The sequence below is a fragment of the Oncorhynchus clarkii genome, chromosome 2 (genome assembly GCF_045791955.1).
Source record: "Oncorhynchus clarkii lewisi isolate Uvic-CL-2024 chromosome 2, UVic_Ocla_1.0, whole genome shotgun sequence".
Lineage (NCBI taxonomy): Eukaryota > Metazoa > Chordata > Actinopteri > Salmoniformes > Salmonidae > Oncorhynchus > Oncorhynchus clarkii.
The window spans coordinates 21,892,847-21,914,980 of record NC_092148.1 but is presented as its reverse complement, the minus strand read 5'-3'; the positions used below and the strand labels follow the sequence as shown (position 1 = coordinate 21,914,980).

General features: G+C 43.9%; 1 protein-coding gene across 4 annotated transcripts in view; it reads right to left on the bottom strand.

Annotated features, from left to right (window-relative positions):
- The window catches only part of LOC139424372 (triple functional domain protein-like), a 143,003-nt gene that overhangs the window by 77,538 nt on the left and 43,331 nt on the right, over positions 1 to 22,134 (bottom strand). For 2 of the 4 annotated variants that reach the window (XM_071176162.1, XM_071176128.1), the window contains exons 3-6: positions 6,801 to 6,875; positions 6,063 to 6,177; positions 4,431 to 4,623; positions 713 to 1,261 (exon numbers count right to left, since the gene is read on the bottom strand). In XM_071176162.1, coding sequence (XP_071032263.1) covers positions 713 to 1,261; positions 4,431 to 4,623; positions 6,063 to 6,177; positions 6,801 to 6,875 — 932 coding nt within the window. Of the gene's footprint in view, positions 1 to 712; positions 1,262 to 4,430; positions 4,624 to 4,812; positions 5,101 to 6,062; positions 6,178 to 6,800; positions 6,876 to 21,637; positions 21,906 to 22,134 lie in introns of those variants that run through there. The other 2 variants (XM_071176138.1, XM_071176147.1) reach the window with 2 other exon arrangements.

Below are 22,134 nucleotides of genomic sequence, written 5' to 3'. Positions count from 1 at the left end.
GAGGGGGGGGGGGGGGGCTGGGGTAAAGGCTGATGACATGGATGTTTAGACACTCAGGAAGGCAGATGGAATGACTCCAGTCCACTGTATTGAACTGTGTGTCAGCCTGACCCTAGTGTCATGTTGTCATACTGCCTAGACTCGTGATGTTGCCACTGGGAACGCCAGACAGCTAGCATGACAAGAAACCTCAGCGTGACAGCTACCATTTCAACTTGACCTCTGAGACATGCTTTAATAACCGGGGACAATAATAACATGCCTGGGGAGGAAGAGGAAGAGGAGGAGGTGGTGGTGTGGGAAGAGGAGGAGGAAGAGGAGGTGGTGGTGGGAAGATGTAATTAATGCTTTGCTCTGACTAACTGACAAACATGTTTGTTTCCACAGCAGGGAGGCGTCACATCACCATCTGGCTGATAGCTGCATGACATCAATATAACTGTAGCTGGGTCTATGCACACTGACAGGCTATGGGCCATTACAGTATACTGCAAACAAGCATCATTACTCCTGCAGATACCTATCCCATTCTGTTTGCTATGAAGTAATATTCTCAGTGCAAATCCAGACTTCACTGGTGAGCTTGGGATGCTTTCTTTCTAGTTATGCTAGGATGAGAGATATGGACCAAAATGTGAGTCCTTTGAATAGAAACAAGCCTTGTCCTATTAACACAAAAGTGAAAGTAGAGTGTAATTAGTTCATAACATACCTTCTCTGCATCCTGCTCAAACAGCCGCAGCTGGAAGCACTGGTCCAGTTTCAGCTTGCGCATGTGCCACAGCTGCTGCAGGTGCTGGCGTGTGCCATGCAACTTGTCCAGCAGGGCACTCACTTTTGGCACCAGGTTGTGGGCATCTGGGTGGCCTGTGAGCCCATCGTTAGCATCCGTTCCCCCGCCGCCGTGGTTAGTGTAGCCTCCAGGGGTGACACTACCCTGCTGAAGCCTCTGGAGCAGCCTGCGTCCCTGTGTGTCCAACTCCTCCACCGAGGCCTTGGTGGCCCTCTTCTTGAGCGAGGCATGTTCCTCCATGAGGCGCCGTGCACACTCCAGGTCGCGCGGAAGGTCACGCTGCGCCAGGGTCTCCTGCAGCTCCTCCAGCCGCGCCAAAGCCCGGGCGGCATCGCCGGCGAAGTCCTCGAAGGCCACGCGCACCTCGATCCACTCGTCGTGCTCGTACTCCAGGCTGCCCTCGAAGTCTGACGTCAGCTGGGAGGGGTCCACCACCTTTGTCAGACCCTCGAGAGACACCATGACCGTCTGCAGGAAGAGGGAGGGGGAGGGTTCAGACACTAATATAAACAGCAATCTGTGAGGAAGAGGGAGGGTTCAGACACTAATATAAACAGCAGTCTGTGAGGAAGAGGGAGGGTTCAGACACTAATATAAACAGCAGTCTGTGAGGAAGAGGGGGGGGTTCAGACTAGAGGTCGGCCGATTAATTGGAATGGCCGATTTCAAGTTTTCTTAACAATCGGAAATCGTTATTTTTGGACACCGATTTGGCCGATTTTTTTATATTCTTTTTTACTGCATAACTGAATCTTTATTAAACGAGGCAAGTCAGTTAAGAACACATTCTTATTTTCAATGACAGCCTAGGAACGGTAGGTTAACTGCCTCGTTCAGGGGCAGAACGACAGATTTTTACCTTGTCAGCTCGGGGATTCAATCTTGCAACCTTACAGTTAACTAGTCCAACGCTCTAACCACCTGCCTCTCATTGCACTCCACGAGGAGACTGCCTGCACCGCGAATGCAGTAAGCCAAGGTAAGTTGCTAGCTAGCATTAAACTTATCTTATAAAAAACAATCAATCAATCAATCATAATCACTAGTTAACTACACATGGTTGATGATATTACTAGTTTATCTAGCGTGTCCTGCGTTGCATATAATCGATGCGGTGCATATCGTTGCTCCAATGTGTACCTAACCATAAACATCATTGACTTTCTTAAAATCAATACACAGAAGTATATATTTTTAAACCTGCATATTTAGCTAATAGAAATCCAGGTTAGCAGGAAATATTAACCAGGTGAAATTGTGTCACTTCTCTTGCGTTCATTGCACACAGTCAGGGTATATACAACAGTTTGGGCTGTCTAATTTGCCAGAATTTTATGTAATTATGACATAACATTGAAGGTTGTGCAATGTAACAGCAATATTTAGATTTAGGGATGCCATCCGTTAGATAAAATATGGAACGGCTCCGTACTTCACTGAAAGAATAAACATATTGTTTTCGAGATGATAGTTTCCGGATTCGACCATATTAATGACCTAAGGCTCGTATTTCTGTGTGTTATCATTTTATAACTAAGTCTATGATTTGATAGAGCAGTCAGACTGAGCGATGGTTGGCACCAGCAGGCTCGTAAGCATTCATTCAAACAGCACTTTCGTGTGTTTGCCAGAAGCTGTTTATGACTTCAAGCCTCTCAACTCCCGAGGAATAGGCTGGTGTAACCGATGTGAAATGGCTAGCTAGTTAGCAGGGTGCGCGCTAATAGCGTTTCAAACGTCACTCGCTCTGAGGCTTGAAGTGGTTGTTCCCCTTGCTCTGCAAGGGCCACGGCTTTCGTGGTGCGATGAGTAACGCTGCTTCGAGGGTGGCTGTTGTCGTTGTGTTCCTGGTTCGAGCCCAGGGAGGGGCAAGGAAAGGGACGGAAGCTATGCTGTTACACGGGCAATACTATAGTGCCTATAAGAACATCCAATAGTCAAAGGTTAATGAAATACAAATGGTATAGAGAGAAATAGTCCTATAATTCCTATAATAACTACAATCTAAAACTTCTTAACTGGGAATATTGAAGACTCATGTTAAAAGGAACCACCAGCTTTCATATGGTCTCATGTTCTGAGCAAGGAACTTAAACGTTAGCTTTCTTACATGGCACAAATTGCACTTTTACTTTCTTCTCCAATACTTTGTTTTTCCATTATTTAAACCAAATTGAACATGTTTCATTATTTATTTGAGGCTAAATGGATTTTATTGATGTATTATATTAAGTTAAAATAAGTGTTCATTCAGTTTTGTTGTAATTGTCATTATTACAAATAAATAAAAAAAATCGGCCGATTCATCGGTATTGACTTTTTTTGGTCCTCTAATAATCATTATCGGCATCGGAGTTTAAAAATCATAATCGGTCGACCTCTAGTTCAGACACTAATATAAACAGCAGTCTGTGAGGAAGAGGGAGGTTTCAGACACTAATATAAACAGCAGTCTATGAGGAAGAGGGAGGGTTCAGACACTAATATAAACAGCAGTCTGTGAGGAAGAGGGAGGGTTCAGACACTAATATAAACAGCAGTCTGTGAGGAAGAGGGAGGGTTCAGACACTAATATAAACAGCAGTCTATGAGGAAGAGGGAGGGTTCAGACACTAATATAAACAGCAGTCTGTGAGGAAGAGGGAGGGTTCAGACACTAATATAAACAGCAGTCTGTGAGGAAGAGGGAGGGTTCAGACACTAATATAAACAGCAGTCTGTGAGGAAGGTATGGAAGGAGATCCGAGAAGTAGAATGTCATTTTATGACACTCATGACACATCATTCATATTCTATGGGAGAGGCCCCAATGAAATTACACCCTGATGCAGATATCATTATTAATGACTATAATGTTACTAAACCAACTGAATAGATTGTGTTATCAAAATTCCATAACCAACATAATTAAACATGGATTATGAGGAGTGGTCAACAACAGATCTATTACGCCCAATGTTCACTTGAAAAGGTGGGCAAAAACATTCCAGGAATTATAGCTGCAGCCATGTTACCAGTCATAACACATAAAATCCCTATGAGATAACGTCAACACATGCAGTATCCACAGCTCTTTAAAGCCCATTCATGTGTATGTTGTGTATTCTTTAGCTGTGGGCTCGAATTAACGCCAATCTGAATGTCCCTAATCAGACTGCCCTCTTTACTGAGACTCTGCTCTCTCTGAGGCCCATATATCCATGTTCCACTCTAAATAGGTCAGAACTAAATTTAACAGCTCCAGCTTCCTACCCACACGGGACTCTCTCTGTCACAGCTTTAATATCACTTTCCAATTCCACACAACACTTCCTAGGGCTCATAACGATACCTTGGAACATTCAATTTGAAGGTAAACAATTCATTTGAAGAAAAACGAATAAAAACATTCACATTGCAAACTAATTTCCTCATGCATTACAACTCCAGAGACTACAAACATATTCTCAGTATAGCCTAAAGATGATTAAGATATCAAATCTCCTCAGGCACATCTGTGGATCGATTCAAAGCGGTTGAGTCATAATACTATAGTAGCAGTCTCAGAACCCATAAGGCAACCTCGCGCTAGGTAGCTCGCTCGCTCAAATGATTCTGTATGAATGTCATCACAAGAGACAATCCAGGGTGGACTTACCTCAAATTCAAACTTGGAACTCCCGAAATTGGTCCTCTGTTTCTGCCAGAAGTTGTCTGGTTTGATGATGAGGGCGACGTGGATGCAGGAAGGGAAGGACTCTTGCAGGATCTTCAGCAGAGGTTTGATGCTGTCCCACTTAGAGCCTCGCATGTCAACGATGACCGTGAAGCCATGTCTGCTCACCTCCTCACTGAGACAAACCAAGACAACAACCACAAGCAGCCATGAAATTCACAAATTACCAGTCAAATATTTGGTTTGCTTCCATGACAACATTTTTTTGTTAATATTCAAATGAAAATGAAATGGGTGGTGAAAATCTCTTTCACCAGATGCCTCAGAAGAAAAAAACGTTGAGATGTTCAATGATTCCGCTTACCAAAAGTGTCCCGTTGCAAAAGTACCATAAAAGGATATCCCCAGTGTTTAAGGCTTAAAGTGAGTGTCTCACAGCGCCGGAGGCCCTGTGCTCTGAACTAAATCACTATGACTTCACTCTCGGAAAAGACCAGTCCAGCCGTCTCCCCGGGAGAAACAATAAGAAAACAGTGGGAGAGAACTAGTGAACCGGAAAGAGAGGCAAATACAAAGTGAGAGAGATATAAAGTGAGAGCGAGAGTTTGTTTGTGTGTATAAAAGAGAGAGTGTAAAACCGCCCTCCCGCTGAGTGGACAGCACAGACAGTCTCGCCGAGGTAACGCTCCACTAGCAACTCCGCTAGCCAACCGCCCACGCCATCCACGTCGTAGTCCAGACCGACGCCCCTTCCCTCTGGATGCCGCCCGCACCAGATCCCCTACACTGTTTTCCTATCCACTAGACAGCCTCTAGGCTAGTATCCAATAACACTGAAAACAGACAGAGAAGAGGAGAAGCTTGCCTGCAGCTAAACAGCACAGAGAGAGAGAGCGAAAAGGAGATGGCCTGAGAATATCTATCTGCAGTTAGTTATTAGTAAGTGACCCACTCCGCTGTGCTCTCCTCTGCTCTGCTCTGCCTGCCTGGCGTCATCAGCCCCTACAGAGAGAGGCCCAGGGGGAGTCTAACCTACATACAGCCCTGGACTGCACTGCACTACACTATAAACAAGCACATGCGCACCCACACACACACGCATACAGACAGACACACGCAAATGCATACAGACACACACAGACACACACACAGTATACTGAGTAAACTATATCAACAGTCAGTGGTAACGGTACTGCACCAGGCTGAGGGCTGGAGTATAATACTCTCTCTAATGCTGCACAGGGAGGTGGCTGCTTAAAGGGAAGAGTCTATTTCAAATAAAGCAGAGAGAGAAATCACGGTTGGGGAGGAATTGAATTTGAAAACACACAGCGATACACAGGTGGTAGTCTGGGGAGGGTTTCCTCGTTCATGCTGGACTCCAATAGAATGTGACACAGAGGAGAGTCAACAAGCTGGTTTTCATTATCCAACTTTCAGAGTTAATACTGTGTGTGTATGTCTATGTGTGTGTCTATGTGTGTGTCTGTGTGTGTGTGTGTGTGTGTGTGTGTGTGTGTGTGTGTGTGTGTGTGTGTGTGTGTGTAGTGAAGGGAAAGGAGGCCGGGCTGGGTTCAACAGTGTGTTCAGTTATTTATGTATAAGAAACAGTACCTGGGGATACCAGCGAGGTAGGCTATGAGTCTGCGGAGGTCCTCTGTTCGTATTCTGTCATGGTTACTCCTGGCTGGGAAGGTAAGGACGGGACCCCCACGTCTATCTTGGCCACCTGGGGGACACAGGAACCAGGACCATGAGAAACACACAACGGACAACCAAGAAACAGGGATTTACAAATCCTGCTAGTTGTCCTCACCTTTTACAGTATAATGGACTCTTAGCGTAATACTGGCAACTAAAGAATGCATGACTATTTTACAATAATAGGAGTACTTTGAGGTGAAATCCCTCATCATATTTATAGCTGTTTACAGCATACTTTATAGCTTTTAGTTAGTGGCAAGACTAAGTCATGTCAGCAGTAAGTCACAGCAAGTCAGGGTCATGGCACGGTTCACACAGACAGCTCCACTCACAGCTTAGCTGAAGCTACATCTCCCTGCAGAGGAAGCCTTGCCTGCCTGATGCTTCCCTGTTTTGTGTTCCCACCATAATGTGCTGCCTATTCCCAGTGCTCTGTAGTAAATGTAGAGCTGCAGTGAATCATGTGAGGTCGTTTGTGTGTGTGTGTGTGTGTGTGTGTGTGTGTGTGTGTGTGTGTGTGTGTGTGTGTGTGTGTGTGTGTGTGTGTGTGTGTGTGTGTGTGTGTGTGTGTGTGAGTGTGTTCCCATGACATTCTACAGACCATATAGAATGATAAACACCATGGATCAGAGACATTGTGTTCCTCACCTGATATGAAGGCAACCTTTTCTTTAAGGATGGGCAGAACGTCTATGGCCTTCATCTCCTCATTTCGATGAAACCCTGAAATAAACAGGGAAATGCAGTCAGTCAGAACAGTAAATCAGACCATCAAGGTTCAGTTTTGGATTGAAGTTGACTTGATAACATGATGTCAGTCAATCAGTCATGTTCTCATCATCAAGTTGACCCAAATCCAGCAGCAGAACCCTGACATGAGATTAAACCAGCCATCTTGTTGTCATTGCAACCCTATAACAGGTTGGCCTCCTTGAGAAGGCCTAATATGAATTCAGGATGGTGAATACCACTAATAACAACAAAAATAGACCATAGAAGTTATGACCATTATCAAAGCAGTGACTAGATCGATAACATCATATCACAATAGCTCTGGTCTTAACTCATGCCCTCATCTACTCACCAGATGACTTACACTCAAAATAGAGAGCAACCCACACGTGTACGTACGATCACACACACACCTTTACATTGTGTCATAGCATCATAGCACAGCCTGTACATTTTTTATTTTTTTATTTAACCTTTATTTAACTAGGCAAGTCAGTTAAGAACAAATTCAAATTTACAATGACGGCCTCGGAACAGTGGGTTAACTGCCTTGTTCAGAGGCAAAACAACATTTTTTTTTCACTTTGTCAGCTCGGGGATTCAATCTTGCAACCTTTCGGTTACAGGCCCAACGCTCTAACCCCTAGGCTACCTGCCGCCCCAAATAAGACAGAGTAAATCCTGTAGACATACAGTGTAGTAGTAAACTGTAGTAGTTCTCTCACTGTCAACTGCGTTTATTTTCAGCAACCTTAACATGTGTAAATATTTGTATGAACATAAGATTCAACAACAGAGACATAAACTGAACAAGTTACACAGACAGCCATCAGCCCAGCCTCTCTCAGCCTATTGCGGACCTGTCCCGCAGGAGTGATGTTCGGATGTACCGCTCCTGTGCAGGTGTTGTTACACGTGGTCTGCCACTGCGAGGCCGATCAGCTGTCCGTCCTGTCTTCCTGTAGCGCTGTCTTAGGCACAGTACGGACATTGCAATTTGTTGCCCTTGCCATATCTGCAGTCCTCATGCCTCCTTGCAGCATGCCTAAGGCGCGTTCACGCAGATGAGCAGGGACCCTGGGCATCTTTCTTTTGGTGTTTTTCAGTCAGTAGAAAGGACTCTTTAGTGTCCTACGTTTTCATAACTGTGACCTTAATAATTGCTTACCGTCTGTAAGCTGTTAGTGTCTTAACGACCGTTCCACAGGTGCATGTTCATTAATTGTTTATGGTTCATTGAACAAGCATGGGAAACTGTGTTTAAACCCTTCACAATGAAGATCTATGAAGTTATTTAGATTTTTACGAATTATCTTTGAAAGACAAGGTCCTGAAAATGGGACGTTTCTTTTTTTGCTGTGTTTAGTAAGTTCACGTCTACTGCACTGACTAGAGCTGCAGCTTAATGTGTTAGACCTGGTAGAACAGCAGCTTACTGTGTTCAGACCTGGTAGAGCAGCAGCTTACTGTGTTAGACCTGGTAGAGCAGCAGTTTACTGTGTAGACCTGGTAGACCTGCAGCTTACTGTGTTAAACCTGGTAGAGCAGCAGCTTACTGTGTTCAGACCTGGTAGAACAGCAGCTTACTGTGTTAGACCTGGTAGACCTGCAGCTTAATGTGTTAGACCTGGTAGAGCAGCAGATTACTGTGTTAGACCTGGTAGAGCAGCAGCTTACTGTGTTAGACCTGGTAGAGCAGCAGCTTACTGTGTTAGACCTGGTAGACCTGCAGCTTACTGTGTTATAACTGGTAGAGCGGCAGCTTACTTTGTTAGACCTGGTAGAGCAGCAGCTTACTGTGTTAGACCTGGTAGACCTGCAGCTTAATGTGTTAGACCTGGTAGAGCAGCAGATTACTGTGTTAGACCTGGTAGAGCAGCAGCTTACTGTGTTAGACCTGGTAGAGCAGCAGCTTACTTTGTTAGACCTGGTAGAGCAGCAGCTTACTGTGTTAGACCTGGTAGAGCAGCAGCTTACTTAACTACTAAACTGGAGAGAGGAAACAGAGAGAGGGAGAGAGGGAGAGAAGAGAGAGAGAGAGAGAGAGAGAGAGAGAGAGAGAGAGAGAGAGAGAGAGAGAGAGAGAGAGAGAGAGTGAGAGAGAGAGAAAGAAAGAGCGAGGGGTAGAGAGAGGGAAAATAAGAGAGAGAGAGGGAGGGAGCGAGAGAGAGGTCTATTTCAAATAAAGCAGAGAGTGAAATCACGGTTGATTTTGAAAACACACAGCGATACACAGGTGGTAGTCTGGGGAGGGTTGCCTCGTTCATGCTGGACTCCAATAGAATGTGACACGGAGGAGAGTCAACAAGCTGATTTTCATTATCCAACTTTCAGAGTTAATGCTGTGTGTGTGTGTGTGTGTGTGTGTGTGTGTGTGTGTGTGTATTGTGCAGGGAAAGGAAGCTCCGAGGCCTATGCTCTTACTCTGAATATTTTATGGACATGCTAATAGGCAGTAGCTAGGTTTTATCTCCTGCAAAGCTGCAACATTATATACTGTATTTCCCACTCACTGTTCCACCCCATGGGGAGAGATGGTTTGTGTCCCAAATGGCACCCTATTCTACATGGGGTCTGGTCAAAAGTACTGCAATAAATAGGAGATAGGGTGCCATTTTGGATGCATTCATGGTCATATTACCATATCAAACCACTCCTCGTAGTCTCAAACTGTAGTCCCCTGTCCCCAACCCACTTTGTCACAGCTCAATGGATTAGTTGTTGTTGCAATTATCCAAAATTGATTATTAATTTTACTGTAACATAAAATCCGACTTTCACAAGGCATTGCATGATATGATTAATAGCATCCTATCAAAAAAGATGGCCGACTCAATAAGTGTGAATGCCGATTAAAAGTACTAGTTCATTCTGAGATGAGGTTAAAACAGTTGCCAGATACGGACAGAAAAGTGTATGAAATAAAGGTTGTCAATCCCTCTGTCTTGATAATGCATGAATAATCACTCAGTGTGCTGTTGTGTACCCTTTGAAATCAACTGCATAGAAACATCTTCATACAATTTTGACCTACTACTGTGCCTCGTGGGGGGAAATGTACCTGTTTAAACGGGAATGGTTAATGCCAGGTGAGGCCAAGGGAAGGTCCTTTTAGGATGCCGCTCTCATCATTCTGTAAGATCTGTTCTTGAGGTAACATGTAGTACTGAGTACTGCAGTTTATACTCAGATGCGTTCGTTTCTGGGCGTTTTGCCCCGTGTTTGAGGCGTGTTTGCCTTTGAGGGCTAATGAGTCGATTTAATCTATTGCTATTGGCCAAATTCGTTATGTTTAATGAAGTTATGTGTTTTCCCCTAACCAGTATTACCATTTTCCTCATCTGTCTGTTGTATATTTTGTCAATATCACACTGGATCCAGTCCTCTCTGTCACCTCCATTGTAGGCTTAGGCTACACTCTTAGAAAAAAAGGTGCTATCTAGAACCAAAAAAGGTTCTGAAGAACCCTTTTGCAAACCTTGTTTTTAAGAGTAGACAACCAATGACACCTGATCTACTAACTGTTGTAACTGTTGCTGCTCCACACCAACTAGATAGGATGGAAGACGCAGCAGTCTAACACAGGCCTACTGTAAGTACCAGAAAGTATCCAGAGTAATCAGAATTTTCTTAGATAATATCATAAATAGACTACCTGGAAATATCATAAATAGACTACCAGGAAAGTAGGCTTGCAGCTTTCAACATCGGTAAAATAAAGTGTTACCGATGACTCTACCAGTTTGTTGCTGCTGATAAAAATATGATTTCATTCGGAGAGAGGCTAAAAACGTTTGTCACAGACGATCTGCGTAGATTAGACCAAGGTAATAGGACAACGATGATTCCACCAGTAGCCTATCAGTCTGTTTGAATATCCGATGCCAATCAAATACAGCGGGGAGGTCTGTGTGAGTCGTGCTCTGGGAGAGCAGAGGCCAACCGATACAACATGGCTACTTTGATATTGATTCTATCCCACATCTGACCCAGTCAGCACTAGTTAAGCCTGACTGGACATCATAACACAGTATGTAATAAAAGGAGATTGCAGAGCAGGGCTGGGCCCTAAAGAGGATCATCTATTGCTTCAGGTAACCAGCTGGGACAGAGACCATTCGAGAGGGACAGGGGAGGTAAAATGCTTCTATAATCGTTGTATTGTATTAGTGTGTCTGTGTGTACCCTCATCCAAAGAGCAGACACCATAGGTGGGTGAACTTCAGGGCTGTGTGTGTGTGTGTGTGTGTGTGTGTGTGTGTGTGTGTGTGTGTGTGTGGGTGTGTGTGTGTGTGTGCACATGCATGTCTGCATGTCTGTGTGTATCTGTGTGCAGGTGTGTACTCACCCCCATGTCTCATTCCAGTCAAGTTCAGAATACGAGCAGCGTACTGCTCTGATCAAACTAAGGAGGAGAGGTGTGAGCATGACAACAATAACACCATAGCTGTTAAAGCTGTCTCCCTCCCTCCCTCCCCCCTCCTTATCGTCCAACTCCCTTTCATGATCTGACACACGCATGTCAGCCCAGTCTAAACATTCCTGCAGCAACATGTGAGAGTGTAGACCTGTGTGTGTGTGTGGTACAGTAACACAGGGCATGGGCCCCACTGGAAACACAACACCTCTGTTTCCTGTCAAATGTGCCCACATTCCTCGCCCCTCTTTCTCTCTCTCTCTCCCCCCACCTCTCTCTTTATCTCTCTCTGGAGTATTTATTGTAACAGCCTGATAATGGCCCACATCCAACACTGATCTCCACTGCACTTCTAGAGGCACCGAGAAGGGTCAACACCACACACACACACACACACACACACACACACACACACACACACACACACACACACACACACACACACACACACACACACACACACACACACACACTGCTAAAATTATAGATCAGAGTCAGCAGGGAGAGGTAGAGTTCCACTATGTTTGTCTCAGACAATGCTCCACCTAGAAGACAGGCCAGACACACGTTGTTTAGTGGTTGTTGTGTGTTTCTCATGCTGGTTCCTGTGTTATCCAGGTGGCCAGAGGTAACCGTGAATATGAACAGAGGCCCTCCGCAGACTCATAGCCTACCTCACTGGCATCCCCAGGTACACACACACACACACCTCACACAGTGCTCTGCACGCAGTGTGGTGCAATAAGTCACTTCTGAACCAGAACATGTAGAATCATCAAATTAGCCCAAGCAATTGAAGCATATGAGCTCATATAGGATTTTCACTGCTAGGCCTACATGTTCAGCCTGCTTTACATGAGTACAAACACCAATATCCCAGCGCCTTTACTGCAATATCCCTCCATTCAGTAATTGGGGGAACAATCATTATAACCCAGGCAGCACCACGCAGCCTTCATTTACAAGTCTGCCAAGCATGAAATGAAGGTTGTCAATCACTCATCCTTGATAATGCATTAATAATGAAGGCAATCCATTCTACTCACTCAGTGTGCTGTCGGGTGCCCTTTGAAAACAAACTGCATAGAAACGGCTTTCTACAATATAGTCCTACTACTGTGCCTCGCTGGAGAGAAGAGAAGGAAACACTGCTTGTGCTATCAAATCAAACTTTATTTGTCACGTGCGCCAAATACAACATTGTTAGTTAGACCTTACCGTGAAATGCTTACTTACAAGCCCTTAACCAACAGTGCAGTTCAAAAACAGGTTAGTTGAGGTCATTTGTACATGTAGGTAGGGGTGAAGTGACTATTCATAGATAATAAACAGCGAGTAGCAGCAGTGTATAAAACAAATGGAGGGGGGATCAATGTAAATAGTCCGGTGTCCTTTTGATTAATTGTTCAGCAGTCTTGTGGCTTGGGGAAGAAGCTGTTAAGGAGCCTCTTGGACCTATACTTGCCGCTCCGGTACCGCTTGCCCTGCGGTAGTAGAGAAAACAGTCTATGACTTGAGTGACTGGAGTCGCTGACAATTTTTTGGGCTTTCCTCTGACACCGCCTAGTATATACAGTGGCAAGAAAAAGTATGTGAACCCTTTGGCATTACCTGAATTTCTGCATAAATTGGCCATAAAATTTGATCTCATCTTCATCTAAGTCACAACAATATACAGTACAAACACAGTCTGTTTAATCTAATAACACACAAACAATTATACATTTTCATCTCTTTATTGAACACACTGTGTAAACATTCACAGTGCAGGGTGGGAAAAGTATGTGAACCCTTGGATTTAATAATTGGTTGACCCTCCTTTGGCAGCAATAACCTCAACCAAACATTTTCTGTAGTTGTGGATCAGACCTGCACAACGGTAAGGAGGAAATTTGAACCATTCCTCTTTATAAAACTGTTTAAGTTCAGCAATATTCTTGGGATGTCTGGTGTGAACTGCTCTCTTGAGGTCATGCCACAGCATCTCAATTGGGTTGAGGTCAGGACTCTGACTGGGCCACTCCAGAAGGTGTATTTTCTTATGTTGAAGCCAGTCTATTGTTGATTTACTTCTGTGTTTTGGGTCGTTGTCCTGTTGCATCACCCAACTTCTGTTGAGCTTCAATTGGCCCACAGATAGCCTTACATTTTCCTGCAAAATGTCTTGATGAACCTGGGAATTCATTTTTCAGTCGATGATATCAAGCTGTCCAGGCCCTGAGGCAGCAAATCAGCCCCAAACCATGATGCTCCCTCCACCATACTTTACAGTTGGGATGAAGTTTTGATGTTGAGGTTTTCTCCACACATAGTGTTGCGTGTTCCTTCAGAACAACTCAACTTTAGTTTAATCTGTCCACAGAATATTTTGCCAGTAGCGCTGTGGAACATCCAGGTGCTCTTTTGCAAACTTAAAACGTGCAGCAATGTTTTTTTTGGACAGCAGTGGCTTTTTCCGTGGTGTCCTCACATGAACACTATTCTTGTTTAGTGTTTAACATATCGTAGACTCATCAACAAAGATGTTAGCATGTTCCAGAGATTTCTGTAAGTCTTTAGCTGACACTAGGATTCTTCTTAACCTCATTGAGCATTCTGATCTGTGCTCTTGCAGTCATCTTTGCAGGACAGTCACTCCTAGGGAGAGTAGCAACAGTGCTGAACCTTCTCCATTTATAGACAATTTGACTGATGAACATCAAGGCTTTTAGAGATACTTTTGTAACCCTTTCCAGGTTTATGCAAGTCAACAATTCTTAATATTAGGTCTCCTGAGATCTTTTGTTCTGGGCATGGTTTACATCAGGCAATGCTTCTTGTGAATAGGAACCTACATTTTGTGAGTATTTTTTATAGGGCAGGCCAGCTCTAACCAACATCTCCAATCTCGTTTCATTGATTGGACTCCAGGTTAGCTGACTCCTGACTAATTAGCTTTGGAGAAGTCATTAGCCTTGGGGTTCACATACTTTTTCCAGCCTACACTGCGAATGTTGAAATTATGTATTCAATATAGACAAGAAAAATGCAATACTTTGTGTGTTATTAGTTTAAGCACACTGTGTATGTCTATTGTTGTGACTTAGATGAATTGATGACCAATTAATGCTGAAATACAGGTAATTCCAAAGGGTTCAAATACTTGTTATTGCCACTGTAGGTCCTGGATGGCAGGAAGCTTGGCCCCAGTGATGTACTGGGCCGTACGCACCACCCTCTGTCGCGCCTTACGGTCAGATGCCGAGCAGTTGCCATACCAGGCGGTGATGCAATCAGATCAGAAATATTCTGTTCAAACAATGGCAAGAACAACTTAATCATATGACTTATTCATGGAGCCTGATCTTCTTCAGGAGATGACAGATGCTGCATCATACTGACATCAACCATTCATTGGCAGGAAATAAATGGCTCAACAGAACCATGATGGTGATGACAGGGAGGCGGTGCAGCATTTGAAGCTGTCGATGTGTTGCCTTACAATAGATGATGTATCACAATGCACACACAATGTTCACTTGAGCTATGGTGTGGTGTTGGCTGATGTAGCTAATAACAGTTGTTGTCCTCAAGTCACTAAACGTCATGTGAGGCAGGTAAATCGTGACTTGAGTCATGGTTTGAAGGGTATACGTTCCTTCCTTTGTCTCAGCTAGGGTTTATTCCACCCACCCCCACATCGCAGCAGTGGAAGTATTGCACAAGCTGAAAAATATGCTAGCGGATTCTGGGTACATTATCATGTAAACCAATAGTGCGCCCTCCCTCTCGTAGGTGGAATTACAATGTAAATTATGAGGGAGCAGAAGGAGTGCCACTGCCGACAGATTTACTGAATGAATAAAACAAAAATCGTTATAGCCACACAGTCTGATGAAAACAGCACTGTGCAGAATACAGACACACTCCACCAATACCTCGGCATCCTGTCTACAAGTTCCTCTATATCTGTTTTATTATGTGGATATATATCACTTTGGGAGCTCTTGGAGAAATTGAAAAAGTAGAACTGTCCCAACAGTATGACCGGGTGTATGGACAAATGGAAAAACTGTAGATTGAACAGAAAATAAACTCAACCACTCCTTCTTTTTGAGAAAACATGCATAAATAAAATATGAATTTAGAGTGGTTTTGGACCCACAACACTGCGTATACTACTACACTAAGTTGTCCATGTCTGCCTCCCAAATGGCACCCCGTTCCCTTCATAATGCACTACCTTTGACTCTCACAACGGGAAGTTGCCCTGTGCTGTGCCTGGTCTGATCTACTGAAGCAAACATAGAGCCAGGCCAGCAGCTCTCTCTAGTCCAAAGCCTATAGCCTCACAGTAACCACTCTATCTCACCAGGCACGGTGTAAGGAAAGTATGTCAATCCCCTCTTCAGTCAGTTTAACAGCACTTTACTTACAAGGACCACAGACAGACAGCAAGACCAGCTGTCCCCAAATGGCACCCTATCTCCTTTATAGTGCACTACTTTTGACCAGGGCTCATGCAGTGCATTATATAGGGAATAGGGTACCATTTGGGCCGGATACTTTTAGCCTCTCAGAGGACTGACTTCCACACCAGTGTGATAGTACACAAGCCCTCACTCTCCCCAGTCAGTCATGGTCATCATAGTGCTCTGCCCCAAATAGGATGTTTTGTGGATGACCTTTGTGGATGACCTATGCTGCTACCAGGAGCAAAAGGGTTTAAGTAAGTAAGTAGCTGGAAAAAGACAAGTACAGGACAAGTAAGTTAATTTTGGGCTAGAGGATGAGGGTAAAACCAATCAATAAGGACATTCTGGACATAATCATTTAGCAGCTAAAAAGCAGGCCTACTACTTCCCCAGCCCCAATGTTATAGAGTAGCTAAACCCCCAAACAGTGAACAAACAAATGGAATTAAATGGTTCATCCACCACTTCCCTTATTCATCCTAAATGCATTTCCTGCCCTGGTGCAAATGTATGGGGATGATTTCTGATGAGGAGAATCAGACCCCACGTTCCTGGCCACAGCCGCAGGACCAGGATGTAGAGCTTGTCTGTTTCTGTTTCCCTATCCTTACATCGTGCACATTTTTGACCAGAGCCCTATAAACGAGTGCACTGTATAGCGAATAGGGTGCCATTTGGGATGCAGGCCCTTGTGTAAAGAAATCCATGGCTAGGGCTGTGATGGGAGCCATTCTTCACAGCTGTGTCATGTGATCAGCTCAGCTTGACTCTGGAGCGCTTCAAATCCAGAGGAAGTGTGGGTGTTTCTCTTCACCCTGCAGCTCCAGTCACAGAGGCCCCAGACACTCTAATCTCATTTGGATGGAGAGGGAAACTTTGCCTGTATGCTGTGTGCTTTGGCCTGGCTCTGCTCTGCGCAGCACCGACACCCTTTTTCTGGGGGTTTAAGTATAGCATTTCCTCTGAGTAAACGATGTGCCACTTTCTTTTGCCAGTTTTTGAGACCCTAAATAACCAGAAGGCAGAACAGAAACAGGACACAGTCCTGAGTGACCAGGTCTCTCAACGCTACAGAATGTGTCACTGCTGTTCTCTGATCCGGTTCTGCCGTCAGTACATAACAGACCTGGGTTGAACATTATATTTTATTTATTTTATATTATATTTTAGGTGTGTTTTATTGAGCTTACCAGACACGCTGGGTGGGCACTGGGCAGGGTTTGGATTTATGGTGAAATCTTAGGTACATAAACTCATACATTCTTAAATCCAGGTGTCTATGTTGTGCTTTTTGAATATTGTTGGACAAGTCAAAGATGATTAAGACCAATTACATGGTGCTGTTGATATGTTGTATTCCATCTCTCCAGTGTGACAACCTACACTATAATAACAACAGTCTCCTGTTCCATTAGTACCAGGGGGAGCGATGAGACCAAACAACTACAGAGCTGTACGACCTTCACAGTCAGTTGGAAGAGACCCAGCCTTTCCCAGTTCAACAGTTTCACAATCTCTTTCATTGTGCTGTTGCAGCTTCTTTAAAACAATGTTACTAAATGAAAAACACTAGGCTAGGCTTCTTCAATACTGTGTTGTACTACGTAGCTGTGTTCTTACCGTTTTTTATTAAAACACCACTCTGCCATATAAAACATCATTGTAATCAGTATGTTAATGTCTTTTCCATGCATCACCCCAAAAAGCCTATAAACTAGTGAAATGACCCTTTTCTCCCTTCCTGCTTTTAAAGGTAGCACTGTGGCCATTGTCGACTGATCCCTCTCTTACACAGACACTTCCAATACTGTCCTCGCCTCGTTTATTTTACGGCTCCCTCTCCTTCTATTGACCGTGGCATTGTTAACTCTACCATTGGCCTCTCCATGGGCAACCCTCTCTATGTTGTGTGTTCACCCTTTGATCCATCCCTCTATATCTCTTCTATGAGCCTGGTTCACAAATCACAAGTGCAATCCAAAGACAAAGTGTAATGGTGAACACTAAGCTATAGTCTACAGGTTAACACTTGGCCTGTACAGGACAGAGAACGTAGCATGTGTCCATTCTCCATTCTATACAGGGCAAGGCCACCTTACATTTGTTCTCCCATCTTCTCTAGTATCCCACCTCCACCTGACAACAAGCCCTCACAGAGGAGTGTTATGATGAGACAGAGACATGCCAAGGTGATATGGGACAGACAGGAGACCATTCCCTATATAGTGCACTACTTTTGACCAGGGATGTAGCCCATTGGGATGTAGCCCAGGGCTGTAATGAGAAGCCCCTGGAAAAAGAAGTGACAGGTTGAGATGGTGGAGATTTACAGTCGACCCTGATCTCATTCCGTAGCTCTCTCTCAGCCATCTTCATGACAAATGGCCTTCATTTTCTCCTTTCCCCTCGGAGGGTAGAGCCAGGAGCGCCACAGATTCTTCTGCATTTATTATCTCACCACTGGTCACAGGTGCATCCCAAATGGCACCTCCAATTCCAATACAGTTCACTATATAGGGCTCTGGTCAAAAGTAGTGCACTATGTAGGGAATAGGGTGCCATTTGGGATGCAGTTACAGTCTCCAGGCTGGACAATAAACCACAATGAGATTTTTCTGAGTAAACAAGCAATTCCCCCCATTTTTACTCACACCGGTCTGTGTCTTCTGTGATCAAAAAGAGAGTCAGTGCATGGGCTTGCTTAGCCAGAGTCCACATTGAAGTCTTGATGGCCATTGTTCAATTCACTGTTTTCAGATAGATATAGTGAGCCCCAAATGACACCCTATTCCCTATATAAGGAACTAGTTTTGATCAGAGCCCGGCGTGGTAGTAGTTCACTATATATGGAATAGGGTGCCATTTGGTACAGAGACATAGCCTATAGCTAATACATAAGGAAACTACAGCATAGGGGCTCTGGCAGATTAGGTGGCTGGAGCCACAGAGCTTCATAAGTCAAGGACACTCTACCCTCTTCTCCTGTTCTCTGAAAGCTGATAGCACCTAATGCTGCAGAGGGAATCTGAACAGCAAACCACACAACTAGAGACTAATGTCCCTTAGCAATACAGTAATGTACAGAAATAGACAAACACAAACCATTCACGCAAATTACATTGTATTTACCAAAACAGGAGAATCAACCTGCTTCCCTAATCATGCACCAAGACAGACACAGAGAGCAACAACAAGGCGAATACTAGTATCTGAGGTGACCACTGTAATGTTACCTGACAGTTGGATGAGGGTACTCCCTGCCATACTGCCAGCTGTGGTTATCCATCACCGCAATTATCACAGGTACCACGTGAACTCCTGATTTGACCTTTCTCTGCCTAACAAAGGAGCTAGTGAAATCCTAGGCCGTAGAGAAATCATAGGTGGCAGCCGACCATGCCTGTTGGTCTGGGTAGGCAGGCCCTGTATGTCAGGAAGAAAATCAGACAACCTGCCTCTCGGCCTCCCGGGAACCAAGTGTTACCTCGAAGGCAATGCCAGGTCTTTTACCAATTAGAGCTTTTCTTTCTTGTCCCCCGCTGCCCCCCAAATAAGATTTACTGACGAGGAGTGTTGCTTTGAATTAAGCAGTTCTGCCTCACTCTCGACTCCATGGAAAAAAGTTAAGCCGTACCAAACAGTTGTCGTACATGGATTTGCGGTGGAATAGGCTTTATTGATGATTGCTTTTAATCCCCTCTCTAATTCCTGGACCCCTACCCAGCAAAATGCAGCCATTTTAATCCCACTTACAACAAGGGCTGGGCGGTATACCTATTTTAACTATATACCGGTGTTGATACAGGAACCGGTATGGGTTTTACTTTACCTTCTATAATGATATTTCAACATTTGTTTTGTTAAATGTGATATGCAACTCCAACGCATGTAATGTCCTTTTTTATGGTTTACTCAGTTTGCTACATGAGTCATCTCTCGCTCCCGCTCCTCCTGCTGAATGCTGCTTCCCACACGCCCCGTCACTCATGGAGAGAACACTTTCTTGCCGTTCATTCTGCAGTATACATGGTCAGATGCAAACATATGTTGGTGACAACGATGCTGCTTTCTGCAAGCGTTCTATAATTACACTATTAGTTTGTGTATCATACTGTCTGCTAGTATTTATTTTATTATCAAGTTCTAGCTAAAATAAATTGTGTTGGCTGCTAATGCTAATCGCTGGCTACCTAGCTTGCTAAATGTACTAAGTCAGAGCAAACTTTGGTAGCTAATACAGCCTGGTACTAGTACTGATGTAGGCCTAGATAAACATGTTGTTTGTGCAACAGCATCTTCCAAAAAAGAGAGGAATAGGCTAAGCTAGCATGTAGCTAGCTAGCTAGCTACATGAGGTAAGAAAACATGTATTGTAACATCTAATTAGGGTACCCTGGAAACACTGACCAACACTTTGGTTCCTACCCTGTTGATAATTCCTCCCTGGCTTATTCCTGCGTTGTCATGTCAAAGAATGTATTCAAGGTGCTGCCCACTATATTCCAACTATAGAATTAGATTAATCGTTCTATTTCCATGATTCTAACAGTTCACCATTTAACTAGGCCGAGATGTTTTCCCATATTATGCAGCTCTGTGGGGCACAGTATGGAAATTATAACTAAAGTGCTGGAAATACAGAAATTGTTTGAAGTTGTATTGAACAGTACAAAACATTCAGAATGGAGAAAGACCCATTGAAATGACTTATAATTTGTGTTTCCACCCTAGGGTCATGAACTATACATAAAACACATTTAGAACTTTTATTATTAAAAAAACATAAAATACAGTCAATGCTGTCAAAAATGTGAAAAATATCATTGTATGATATTTTGGCCATATAGCCCAGCACTACTACTACAACCAATTTCCCTCTAATCTTTTGGGACACTGAGCACATTTTTGGTATTGTGAGCAGAAACTTGAACGTTGTGACACTTTTGTGTAACTTCCAGCGCGCATTTGTAGTGAACACTGAGGCTGTACCTTTACAGTTTTAGACAGTGGTCAACAGGCTATTGTGGCTATTTGAGCATAATGTAGGCCTACCAACAAAACCAATGGAGCAAATCCCATAACATTGTCACATGAAAATAACTTTAGATTTCTATGATATAGCCTACAGTAACCAATATGTGCTGTTCAATGCAGGCCTACATTGCATGAGACTTTTAAACACGTTTTTACATTATGAAGGGCTTGACATTAATTTATGATTTTTCACTTGATCTGTAACACCATGGGCCAAATAGGTGACTGTATATTGACATTGCATTGTATTGTATTGTGTTATATGATGTAATATGTAAAGTAATTATTATTACCATACAGAGAATTAGATAATGTAGGCTACCCCTCCGCCTATTGGCTTATTTGCATAGTCAAGCCTGTCTCAAAATACAACACTGCCCTTTTAATTAAGACATAATCTTTTTACCTGACTGGCTTTTCAAAGATATGACCAGAACCAAGAACTCATTGATACCCCTATTATAGCCAGTATCTTTAGTCAATCAGAGAGGGGCTGTCCAGCAGGGAGATTACCATGTAGCTAGGTTTAAAGCTTTCTGTTTCTCTTAATAGGGGCGAAAGCAGAAGTAACTTGGAGGTGGTTTATTTAGCCTTGGCTCACTAAGGCAAATGATCTGTAAAAGGACTTTACTTACAGCCAATAACACACAAAGACAGACCACCTGAATGACGTAACGTGGCACTAACACAGAAAGCATATAACATAGGTCAATCAAATTGAATCACATTTATTTAGAAAACCCTTCTTGCATCAGGAGTTGTCACAAGGTGCTTATACAGAAGCCCAGCCTACAACCCCAAAGAGCAAGCAATGCAGATGAAAGCGAAGGGTATTCATTTTGACATACCATTCTCTTCAGAAGTTTGACTTTGGTCCGTTAGCGCCAGTCTCCCCTGCGGTCTCCCCTGCTGTCTCCCCCTGTCCCTCAGAAAGCCCATGTAGAGGAAGCGAAATAGAACTGTGAGTCCTGCCATTACCAGATCAGATCTGAGATCTCTCTACCAACTGGAGATGACTAAAACCAGTAAAGTGAAGTTGGCTCCCAGTCTAGTAGCTGACTGCCTGGAAACTCCACTTAGGAACAACAAGGCTCTTCTCTGAGGCCTGTCCAGGGTGGTCGGTCGGTCTGTGGTCAGGCACGTATCTCACTAAGCCATCAGGAATAAATAACTGGGGAGGCAAAACAGTCCTCCAAAACAGGGGGAGTCAGCTGTCTGTCAGAGAGAGAGAGAGAGAGAGAGAGAGAGAGAGAGAAAGACAGACAGAGAGAGAGGGGGGGGGGAAGAGGGAGAGAGAGAGAAAGAAAGAGGAAGGGGGTAGGGGGCAAATACTGGCAGTAGTGGT